Source organism: Mya arenaria, chromosome 4 (assembly GCF_026914265.1).
Source record: "Mya arenaria isolate MELC-2E11 chromosome 4, ASM2691426v1".
In the NCBI taxonomy this organism is placed as follows: domain Eukaryota; kingdom Metazoa; phylum Mollusca; class Bivalvia; order Myida; family Myidae; genus Mya; species Mya arenaria.
The window spans coordinates 32,190,059-32,202,559 of record NC_069125.1 but is presented as its reverse complement, the minus strand read 5'-3'; the positions used below and the strand labels follow the sequence as shown (position 1 = coordinate 32,202,559).

The 12,501-nt window shown below is 33.5% G+C and overlaps 1 protein-coding gene across 1 annotated transcript; it reads left to right on the top strand.

Annotated features, from left to right (window-relative positions):
- The first annotated feature begins 7,109 nt into the window (after positions 1-7,109).
- Positions 7,110-11,770, top strand: LOC128229964 (transcription initiation factor TFIID subunit 11-like). Its single transcript, XM_052941891.1, has 4 exons — positions 7,110-7,485; positions 8,276-8,363; positions 8,730-8,826; positions 9,382-11,770. The coding sequence occupies exons 1-4, from the start codon at positions 7,202-7,204 to the stop codon at positions 9,510-9,512; spliced, it is 600 nt and encodes a 199-aa protein (XP_052797851.1). The 5' UTR covers positions 7,110-7,201; the 3' UTR covers positions 9,513-11,770.
- Positions 11,771-12,501: the final 731 nt, after the last annotated feature.

The following is a 12,501-nucleotide window of genomic DNA, read 5'->3' as shown; positions in this document are numbered from 1 at the left end:
AAGAGTATTACTCCATGTATATAATGTTTATATATAGAAAGTGAGTTGTCAATCGATTTCACTAACGTAATGTTCAACAACAACCTATAAATTCACCAAACCAATAAATAGATAAATGAGTCACACATGGCGAGATTCAAGTGACACTGCATCCGTTTAGTTAAATGCTCATCTAATTTAAGTGGTTTTATTAGCATATTCATCACAAATGATTAACTAAGATATTGGAAATGTAAAACATATTGGGCTGATTGTTATATACTTTGTAAAATTTAACAATGTGTTTAAAGACTTTGTTGTTAACTAAAGGTGAAATATTTGGTGATGTGCTTAAATACTTTAACAATAAATTAACAATAACAGCTGAAAAAGTTGTCACGAATATTGTTAAAAATACTTGTAACAGATCCTAAGTGTATCCATTAAAATTCCAGAGCAGTATTTGAAAGTTATTAATTATGACATTTACAACTTTGACTTGTTAACTTTAACAAGTTCAATCGGCCCATTGTGTGAAAACAACAAAAAAATATTATCAAAATTAAGACAATTTTTATCAAATGTCATTTCACAATTTATGAAATTCATATATTAGTACAATTTACTCCATGACCAGACATAAGTTTACCTAAATATGGAAAAAGAATATCATGTTTTCACCATAAAGCAGGAGTTAAATCCATTGAACCACATTTAATTTATGATGTACCCTATGCACAGTGTAATATGTAAACCAACCAACATTAACTCACCTGACAACAATGGTTAAATTGCTGAAATGAAGAATGAGTGCACACAATTGTATGTCACAGTGCCTAGGGGGGCAGGAACATATCAACATTATGACGTCATGGTCTCTGGTCTTTGTTGGCCCAGCTGGACTATTTAAGTCTATCTCTAATTTATAACAAGGTTTAATTTGTATTTATATGTCAGATGTAATTGTGTTGTTTTTAACAACCATTTGCTAACCAGCTAACCGCTATGCTCTTTGACTTCCAAGTGTGTGTGTGTGTGTGTTTTGAGCATTTCATGTAAGGTACCATGGTGTCTGTGACGATCTTTGCCCATGCATGCTAAATCCTTCGATCATTACATTATAATTGACACGACGCCAAACCACATAGACACAAACATTCGTAACTGTAAAAAAATCAAATAAACCTAGTTGTAACCCTCAACAAACAAATGCACATGGATTTGGATTCAGAGATATTTTGTAAAACAAAGTAGGTAATTTAATGAGGCTGGTCATTATCAAATTTTGCTTCATGTCAATTGCAAGGCCAAAAAAAAAAAGTTTGGTTAGGGTTATATCCTTTTCAAAAAAAAGTAGGGTAGGTAGGCTTAATTATTTTTTTTTTATTAGGCTTTATATAAGAATGTTTTTGTCATCATTGGAGAATTGTCTTAAAGTAATCTTCAGTATTATGCTTTAAGATTTTGAACTACATATTAAAACACACTCTTCACAATTTAAAAAAAAAATCTGACATAAAAACATAAGGGTTGGCCCAAATTTTGAAGGTAGGGTGAGGTTACCTGAACCAAATGTTCTTATTTTTAGGCCTTGCAATGATGATGAAGCAGTAATTGTAATCAGAACAAGGACACAAGCACTCAACTGATAAATTGTTAGCTGGACTTCCGTAAAGCACACTGTAGAGATTTGATGAAAAAAATAAACTGAGGCCTAAAAAAAAAATACATTTGGTTCGGGTTACCCGACCCTACCTACGGAATAGGCGCCGACCCTACCGTTTTTATAGTCAGTTTGAAAAAAAAATGAAAAACTAAAAAAAAAAAAAAAAAAAAAAAAAAAAAAAAAAAAAAATCGTTTTTTTTTAATTGCTTTTTAATATTAAGTTTAAACCTTAAATGCTTGTACAGAAGATAGCTTTAACACCATTCTTTAATGATGAAAATTATATTCTTATATAAAACCTAATAAAAAAAAAATAATAAATAAATAAAAAGCCTACCTACCCTACCTATTTTTTTTTAAGGATGTAACCCTAACCAAACAATTTTTTTTTTAGGCCTGAGTAGAGCTACATGTACCTTAAAACCTTCTCAATTTAATGCATTTAATAATTTCAAACTTCAATAGGGGCTTCACTGACCTTTATTAGAAAAGGGCTGTAGCCCTTAAATACAGGGAATTATTTTTTTACTAAAGACAATGATAACTCCAGGTGAATAAATAAATGCTTAGCAAAATGAAAATTTCACGACATTAATGCAGTACAAGCTCATGCGTTATAGAAGGGTGCTGCACCCTGCCGGTTTTTCGGAAACACACTACTACCCTCATGGAGACCAGCATGTGCTCTAATCTGCCGTTAATAAAAGAATTAAATGTGACTGTCAAACATATATTTTGTTTTGATTGAAACTTAAGATACATACAAACTCTACATATTTGGCAGTTGAAACCTAATATTTCCTTAATTAATTAATCAACACAATTCATTCCATTTTCTGTCAAATTCATAATTTATAAAATCTTCACAGTGCCATACAATGACTGTGCACTTTTCCCCCTTAGTACCCTGTCCCTCTTTTGCAGCACCCTGTCCTTTGCAAAACCTGGTTAAAAAACGTACAAGAACAGTTGTTTTAAAATGGGGTATCTACTGAGGTGTCCTAGGCCTAAAAAAAAATGCTATGGTTAGGGTTACATCCTTATCAAAAATAGGTAGGTTAGGTAAGCTCTTTTTTATTGTGGTAGGCTGTGTACTACATATTAAAACAAATTTTAAAAAAATAAATTAAAAAAAATAAATATATAAATAACATTATATAATATATGAAATATATATAGTTGACTATAAAAACGGTAGGGTTGGCGCCTATTTCACAGGTAGGGTTGGGTAACCCAAACAAAATATATAATTTTTTTTGGCCCTATGTAAAATATTGCTTGCCATTCTATCAAGCCATTGGTAATAATGTTAAATTTTGATACCGGGTAACTCCAAATACTTTTTGTACCAGATTACATGCTCTTAAATAAAACAAAAAACAATGACTTAAAATACATTATAGATAAAGTAATCGCAGTTGTGTAATTTTGTTCTTCAATCAGATTGAAATTGGACGCGACGCTTCAATTTTGCAATCTTTCAACACCAAAACAACGTGTTTGTAATAATATTATCTACACACACAATGCTTGAAAATGATAGCAAATGATATGGGGTCACAAGGCATCCAAAATTGATATCTGAACTGTCATTGTGTGAATTTCTAGGTCATCTGAAAAATGAAATGTATGAAAAATAGTATTTTATGACATTTTGAAAGTGCAGATCCTGAGGGGAAATAAAATATACCTTAAGGAAGGTGAGCCCCCTACCCCCCCCCCCCCCACACACACACGCACGGAAAGAGGCCTTCATTTAGTCCAAAAAGTCCAGATTGAGGGCCTTGTTCATTCAGGTGTCATCTTGAGATATCACATTATTTTTTTTTAAAGCTAATAAACATTAAAATAATAAAAAAATAGCATTCATCTTTTGTACAATGATATTTTTGTAAATATTTTAATCATAAAAAATGGCATTTATTGTTCGTAAAGAGATAGAATAAACAAAAGACAGAATTAGATACAAGCTGCTTTTACTCCAAATGTGCAGGGCCCATGATGCAGTTTCAGAAAAAGATTGTAGGACTTACGGGTGTAAACTAGGTTTTAATAGAGAATATCAAAAGGATATTTATCTCATACATTCTGCAAGTACAGTACACTACACGCGGAACTACCACTTTCCATTTTCCTCGGCGGATTTTGGTCATCGCGGACAAGACATCCAATTGATCATAATCCTCTTTCCTCGGCGTTTTTACTCGTTCACCCACCGAGGCTGATCAGTGAACCGTATAATTACAATCGCCGCGTTACTCGGAGGTAAAAACACCGCGAAACTCGGAGGAAAACCGATAAGAATCTCCCACTGTATCTAATTTTGTTTAATTTATTTGATAATGTTTACTACACCCGTAATTGTTTATAAAAATAATTTATTTCGCGTACCTAATTTTTAGACAACCAAAGGACATCAATCGTAACTTTCACACTTACCAAGTTTCACAGACGAAGATTATTGATTTTCATCTTTTATCCTGGCTAGGTTACCTAACCGTATAGTACACCACTGTGACAAGTTAATTAGTAAATACCCATCTTAAACGATGTATTGCATGTAGAAAGAGAAAGTGTGAACTATTTATCGGAGGATTAAATAAACAATAAGGGCAATCAAGGGATTAAGAAAACAAAGATATGACATTTTTGTAAAACAATCTGCCAATAAACTTTAAAAATTATACCACACTTATAGACTGTATGAAGCAATTATGTACAGTTATACTTATTGAATCATCAACAAAAGTCAACACATTCAATGATATAGGTAACTAATTAATGTGATGAATTAAAGTTGGGAAAGCAATACTCAAGTTACATTCGAAAACAACACTGAGACACATTAATCCTGCATAACAATATACATGCTCTCCATGAGATCCTCGTGGGTAAAACTGTGAGTTAAGTGACGTCACACAGAGTGTTTGATCTAAAGCCGATAGAATGTGTTATTCATTTCAATGCATGTATAAAATGGTGTTTAATGGGATTTTAATTAACTTGATGAAGGATTTACACTTATATGCGTTATAAATAAGTTTAGAACCATTGATAAGTACGGATAAATTAATAAGTCAGGTAAAATGCAAATTAGGAAAAAAAGACCGAAAAATATTCACATTTACAAAGTTCTCAACATCTTCATTACTCCAATCTAATTTAAGTTCTCAACACCTTAATATAGTAAGAGAAAGATGACAATAACAAACACAAACACACGCTATGGTATATCTTTCAATTACATAATGTGAAAAACAACAGTTGTGTAGACGATGCTGATGAAAATTGATATGGACATTTTCGATAATTGTTTTTAAAAAGAAACTTACTGTACTTTGAAAAATTAATTATCTAATTATTCAATACTGTTTTAACAGAAGCAATGTTCTGTAGTAGCTATGCACAACACGCGGAGTTCCGCGATTAGGTCAATAAATCGATACGATCACCGGCGCTATCGGCAATAAAACCCTCCATAGAAAACGATTGACTCGGTGCAACTCGGCGAAATTTAGCGAGGAAAAAGGTTGCATACTCGGCGGAAATCCGCGATAAATTAAAAACGCCTCCGAGTCACCGAGGAAAGTGGTAGTTCCGCGTGGAGTGTACTGTAACTTTAGTGTGTTCCCGAGCACTCTTAAGCACTGTAAGATATACAATTAAGATCTCCAAATAAAATGGGGCCCCGCAAAGCACCAATACAGAGTAGGTTTTTTTAGGTTTTGTTTCCAAGTACTATCCTCTAATTCTGAGCACAAACACAGCTGCCAATGGTTCCACATTTATGGTATCATTTGTATGACACAGTCAGACAAGTCTCTGATAACTGAACACGGACACTCTACCACTGACTGACTGAGCTTTCTGGGCAGTCCTTTTCCTTCTAATGTCCTGTTGCCACTTGTAAATGCATTGATTATGTTCATTTGATTTTCTTTTTTTTAAGCATTTAAATTTTTCTCAGCCTATCTATTACTTGCACATACTAGTATTAAAAAAGTTTAAAATGTAAATAAAGGTACCCTTGAACAAAGCAGATCAACATATTGATCAATGAACGTTATTTGCTCATTGAGGAAACTGATCAGAAAGTAATCATCAGTAAGCATCTAGTATACCCTGTTCTACAGGTCAATGACATGTACATGTAGTATACATGCCGAGAATACATTGTGTTCATTGATTGTAGTATTTGTACTACTGTATTCAATACATACAATACCACTACCAGGTAGTTTGGTGTTGACAGTGTTTGCTTAAGTACCAACATTACTGAATATAATCACATAATCTTACCCGGCCTTTCAGGAACTTATTTTTAAATCTCCAAATTTCCGCGACTGTTGCAGACGGACTTGAATAAAAGCACTTGCTAGCTATCCCTTTTTGTCACTTCTTAAAATTCAATGTGTTGGAACATCTGATCGACCGCAGTACAGTAGTTTTATACATGCGCACTACATAAGGTCATTAAGTAGTTCCTCAGTTTCTGTTTTTTGTTTTTGACATTAAACACTTAATTTAAAAAACACTTTGAAGATGTCATTAACTACACCATATATGTGTTATATAATTATATAACATGTGTCAGTGAGTATAATTTGAAATGAACTACACCACAATATTTATTCGCCGTTAAAGGTCTTTTATCTAAGAACGCACTAAACGAAAAACATTATTTTCAGTTTTTAAGAAGAGTAGTTACTTCCCTTTGACCATACAAAAAAGGTGCAATAAATATTATGAAACATGATAAAACAAAGTATTTATACAAAAACATGAAGACCAGCATTCAGAAAAAAAGTTTAAAATGTCTCTAACATCTGTCAGCCGTCAAAAAGCTGCGCCCAGCCAGCATCAAAACCTTGATTCACCCAATTACTTTTAACTGGCCTCTGATGTCCAACCTGCTGGCAAAACATTTTAAGTCAAGTCAAGTCAAGTGATATTTATTTATAAAGTCGGGTTTACAACCTATAGAGACACAAGCTCTGAAGAGCTTTTAAAGCAGACGCTTGTCGACGAAATTTAAGTATTTGTATCGAACTGACGTTCGGAGCGGAATATTTTGATCCTGATATGACTGACATAATTATTCACCCTTCAATTGTCTATTTTCCGCCAGATCGTGATTGCGCATTTTAGCAGAGGAAATGCGAAAACCCTTCACATTGCAAGGCGAAAAAGCGCCATGTAATTTTGCCGAAATAGCAGAGCGTAAAATGCACCAAGTGCCGGGGCGATAATTTTGCATGTTATTTCTTATCCAAGTTGGTAAAATAGCCACTGCATTACTCATAGAAGCTCATAGAAGCCAACTGCTTGTTTTGTCTCGACTTCCATAGAAATCTCTCAATGTGTTCCGGTTTGGACGTTATAACTAACTATTGGAAATTATTTTCGTTTAAGAAATTATAAAAGTATTTCTTAATCGTTGTCACTCAAATGCTTTATTCAAAGATTTAAAAGTGTCTGTTAACACAGATCATATTTTTTTACTTTTATTTCAATTTTAATGATAGTTCATTGATAAATTTTATATTTAATCACAACATGGACCAGTCAGTGTCACCACTTCTTAAATCACCACCCACACCGGGTAGTAGCAAGGAGAGTTCTCAGTCAGACCGCAAAGAAACGTCTAGTAAATCTCCAAGAAAAACTCAAAACTCTGAATCAGATCATGACACTGAAACAGAAACACCTGAAAAGGCCAAGGCAAAATCACCAGCTAAAGCGAAAAGTTCACCATCTGCAGACAAGAAGAGGAAGGCTGAGACAGATGAAGAAATCATAGCAAAACATGCCAAACAGGAGGAAGAACGGCTGAAAATGCAGTAAGATGAAAAATTGTGCCTAGATTACACATTTAACTTAAAGATAGAGATGTTTTGACCCTAAGATGTTTAACCTTCAGATGCTTTGACTGCTATATTTCTCATCCCTTTCTGCCTTAGTAAACCTATCAAAATTTAATACGTGCTTTTCATTTGATTTCAAGAGAAGTCATACAACCACAAACTTGCAACACTACTCAATCAAGCGATATACAGAGAAGTTGCTCCTTTATATGGGATATATAGTACACATTATTACTGTCAAACTTAAGGTGTAAGAGTAAACCTATCAAAATTTAATATGTGCTTTTCATTTGATTTCAAGAGAAGTCATACACAACCACAAACTTGCAACACTACTCAATCAAGAACATATACCATATACAGAGAAGTTGCTCCTTTATATGGGATATATAGTACACATTATTACTGTCAAACTTAAGGTGTAAGAACACAACATGTTTGTATACAATATTATTTTTATGAATAAGAATTATCGTGGTAACAATTTATTCCCCTAAATTATGAAACTAATGCTGTCAACCATCTCACACCTTGATCTCACCTTACCTAGACTATCACCTTTATTACTTACATATGGGTGACTTCTCCATAGATGGCATGACTTCGTAGTGGTGCGAGGTTGTGTTGATGCCAATTCTCCTGTTACTCTTTCTTTTATATGATAATTTCTTGATGCTTATTATTAAATCTACATGTAATCTGTGCTCAAAATAGTCATATTTGATAACATATTTTTATTCTTACCCTTTTCTTTTTTATATTCTAGAGTTCTGGTTTCCAATTTTTCTGAAGATCAGCTCAACCGATACGAGATGTACAGACGAGCAGCTTTTCCAAAGGCATCGATTAAGCGGGTAAGGCTGTATTAATCTGTGATCATCAGTGAGACTGACATGTTTTAAAGGAAAAAGGTTGAGGTATTGAGGTTGGAAAACAACAACTTGAATTTTAACAAGAAAAGTTCCCAAGCCATTATAGATATTAATATGTAAATTGGTATGCATGTTCTTTTTGACTATTCAAAACAATGTTACAAGGCTAAAATACCCTGTTGATGAAGATCGATTGGAATAACTGTTGGTTCATTATCTTATACTAATTTCTTGGAATACAATAAATTTTATAGATATTAGTCTAACTAGGTGAGGTAGCACAGAACCACCACCTTATGTTTGGACAAGGAATATTTAACTAATTTGTTTTTAAATTTTTCATATTAGTTTATGCAGTCGATCACTGGAAGTGCAATATCTCCGAATGTTGTCATCGCCATGGCAGGAATTTCAAAGGTGTTTGTTGGTGAATTGGTGGAGGAAGGTAAGGATCGGTCTCGAATGATCAGTTTGATCAGTTTGTCAAAAAACATTTTGTGTTCAGTAATGTGATTTAAGATTAACCTCTTATTTGAATCATAAATCTAAGAACTGTAATTTTCCAACTGATGTGGCACGTTTACTGAACTTTGCTGTCTTTTTTGCCTCCAGAAGTTTATTTCTTTCCAGGATTCAATTTAATTAACATTTCACTTTGAATGTTATAGAAACATTTCTGAATGCTGAATTCATGATAGGAAAAGCCTGGATATACAAAATGGAACTCTTTATGTGTAATAACAAATGAATATCTGTATGTCTAGACTCTACATGTTTAAGTATTCACACTGTTTCCAAAATTTATATTTAAACATATTAATTTCAAGGGTTTATTGAAATAATCTGTCAAAAAAGTTAAATATGATTTGGCATTGCATGTTAATTTTAATTGTTTATAAAGATGGAAACTACAGGGACATGGCCAGTAGCCTAATATTTAACCAAGATCCTGTTTAAAAGGACAATGATGAATGTTTAAACATTTAAATTTCTCTTAAAGCCCTTGATGTACTGGAATCATGGGGGGACACTGGACCAATCCAGCCAAAACACATCCGGGAAGCTGTTCGGATCCTACGAGAGCGAGGAACTGTACCTAACTCAAAGAAAAAGAAAGTCATGTTCTCCTGAGATACTTTGATAAGGAGTGCACAAACTACGATATCATCTGGAACAGTGATTTAAACTAGCAAAAGCCCACAAGCCAGGCACAGAAAATGCTTCATTTGCAGTGCTTTAGAGGCCTGTTGTGATTTTCAAACCCAAAAAGTAAAGGAAGATTCAGATTTTCTGCCTTAAATTCTAATTTCAACAACTGGTGTACTGTCATTGGAAAGCATTCCTGTGAGTTTCCAAGCCAGACATTGCCAGGACAGCAAATATAGGCGTGTATGCTCCTTGGCTGGGGTAGAGATGTTTGTGGGAAAGATTCATCATTTTTGAATGGATATTTGTCTTATACTGATATGATAACAGGTGGATCTCTATGACATTAATCAGTGTGTTACGGACTGAATGCCATTCAGAACATATCTAGTCCTGTGGTATTTTTCATCTCATAAATAGAAAGTTGGGACAGCTTGTTAACTTAAAGATCGAGATACCTAGATATATTTTTTGACATGTAATGATGTCATGTAACTGTTCCTTAGGAACTTGTTTTTATGAAATACTACATATTTATCACTTATTTTATACAGATCAATTGCCATATCAGTGTTTGAAAGCATTCCCCAATTTCTTGACAAATCTGATTTATTAGCATAACAGGCTAAGTGTCTTATTTCATTCAACCAAATTACTAACTTAAAATTGACTTAACAAAAAAAAAAGTTTTTAGTGAAGACAACTCATAAAAACAACATCCTTTAAAATTCACAGGGTCCAGTTTCAATACAGGATTTTAGTCTTTAAAAATCTTAAATCTGTAGAAACATCAACGTTGGCTAGATATTAACTGAAATCTTTTTCAAATTAAATACAACTCTCAACTTAATATTCGGCTGTACAAATGGATACTAATATCACAAAAATAAGACCCAAAGATTATGATAGTTTCATTTTTATGACCAAAACCGTTTTTTAAACAGGCCCTAGAACTCTAGAAATGTGAATATTACACAAATTATACAAAAAAAAATAGTGAGCTTAGCTTGATCCTGCTATAAGGGACTGAAGAGTGTTAGAGAAATTGGGGCCTTAGTCTGAACTGTTTCATTTCATATTTCTGTCTTTAACAGTTTTTGAAACTGCTGAGCGAGAAATGCTCATGTGCAATTAAATGGATGAACTGATTGTTTGAATGTGAAACACAAATCATGATATTTTCTGATAAAGAGGAAATGTTATCTTAATTAGTCTGCTTTGAGATCTCCTGTGCATTTGATGTACTTAAGTGTTTTAGCGTAAGAGTTATGGCAGAGTACTGCACCTTTTTGGTAGCACCCTTCTGCCCAAGTGGAAACCAGGCTGTGCACCCTTCTGCATTCACAGAACTATATGCTACATAATAGCTGTCAATGTTTTTTTTATTTTTTTTATTTAAACTGATAATATGATTATAACTACAATACAAAACTGCATATTTGGCAGTAGAAATGTAATATTACCTCAGTTAAACAAATTTCCTACCATTTTTTGTCAAATTCATTTATATGCACTCTTCACAGCACGATACAAAGTGCCGTTTTCTCCTTTAGCACTCCCTGTCCCTCTTTTGCACCACCCTGTCCATTTTAAAGCCTTGCTTAATACCTAGATAACAGGCTGTTAAAATGCTTAACATTGATTCATGGATATATTCTGACACGGACCTATAAACCATGGACTGGCAACTGCCCGATATCGATGAAACGATAAGAAATAATAATTTACCCACAATCCTTAGGGCGCACTCCGCAAATATCAGAAAATTCCACATAATCTCCGATCGGTGATTAACGGCGATCTTCAGTTATTTCCGCCAACCCTGCTAATAATGCCTTGTTCGTTATAGATTTAATCATAATTAATAACTGTGATTTTAATCAGATTCCATTGGACTATTATCAACTCAAATGATAGAACCGCGCATTTCAGTCAAATTTAATTAATGTTTTCCTACATGTATATATTCGGCCGATGTCGGACGTCTCGAAAATGACCACACGGTAAGATCTCGGAATGAAATCCCGCTGCACGCGTGAGTTTGAGATTATCGCATTTACACAGATGAGAGTTGCCAATCCATGGTTTATAGGTCTGTGATTCTGAGTACAATCTGTGTATGTTTGTTTGTTTGTTGAATGTTTTTATTAATATGTTATCATTTGTTTTTTTACAATGAAATGTGTTTATTGATGAAGAATATATAAATATATGTGATGAGCATCTTTTAAAGAATAAAAACTAAAAATATACACAAGTTCTGAAGCTCATATTGTACAGAAAATGTTACAGTGAAGGGAGACAACTTTGAATTCCCAAAAGTTGGTTATATCAAATTTCTTCCCTTTGCTGACATTAAATTAAAATTAGCTTTTAATAAGTATGTATCATATTGTATAATCCTTTAAAATTACCATAAGGTAACCAGTAGGGCCCAAAGTCCCTTAGGGACAACATTGCCCTTTTAACTGAGGTTGAGTTGTGCATTTTAAGTATACACATGTACCTCAATGTTATTTTTAAGTTGCTTATAAAATTGCAGCAGTCACAGCTGGATGACATTGCACATGCTTTGCTAGCAGAGTGTAAGATAAAGTGTATTTATTACTCAAAATATAAATATTTTTTAAGCATCTTCTTAAACTGATCTTACACTGATCAAATTACTTCAAATTGATTCACTATTGCCCTGTGGTCTGCATCTGTGTTTATGGAATTTTACCATTCTGTTGCTGCACAGCAATAAGGTATAAGGTACCCTCACCATAAGGTAGGAGTGGAGTGAAGGTATGCCATCCGTTTGTTACATTTTTGTACCTACTTCCTTGACTTTGTTATGTGTTCTTCTTATCAAAACAGCATGAAGATTTCATGTTTGAAAATTTCATGTCCAAGGTCACATTACAAGGTCAAGTACATGGTACAAGGTCAAAGTCAAGGTCAAGGTCAAGGTTGAACTATAAGGTCAAGGTTA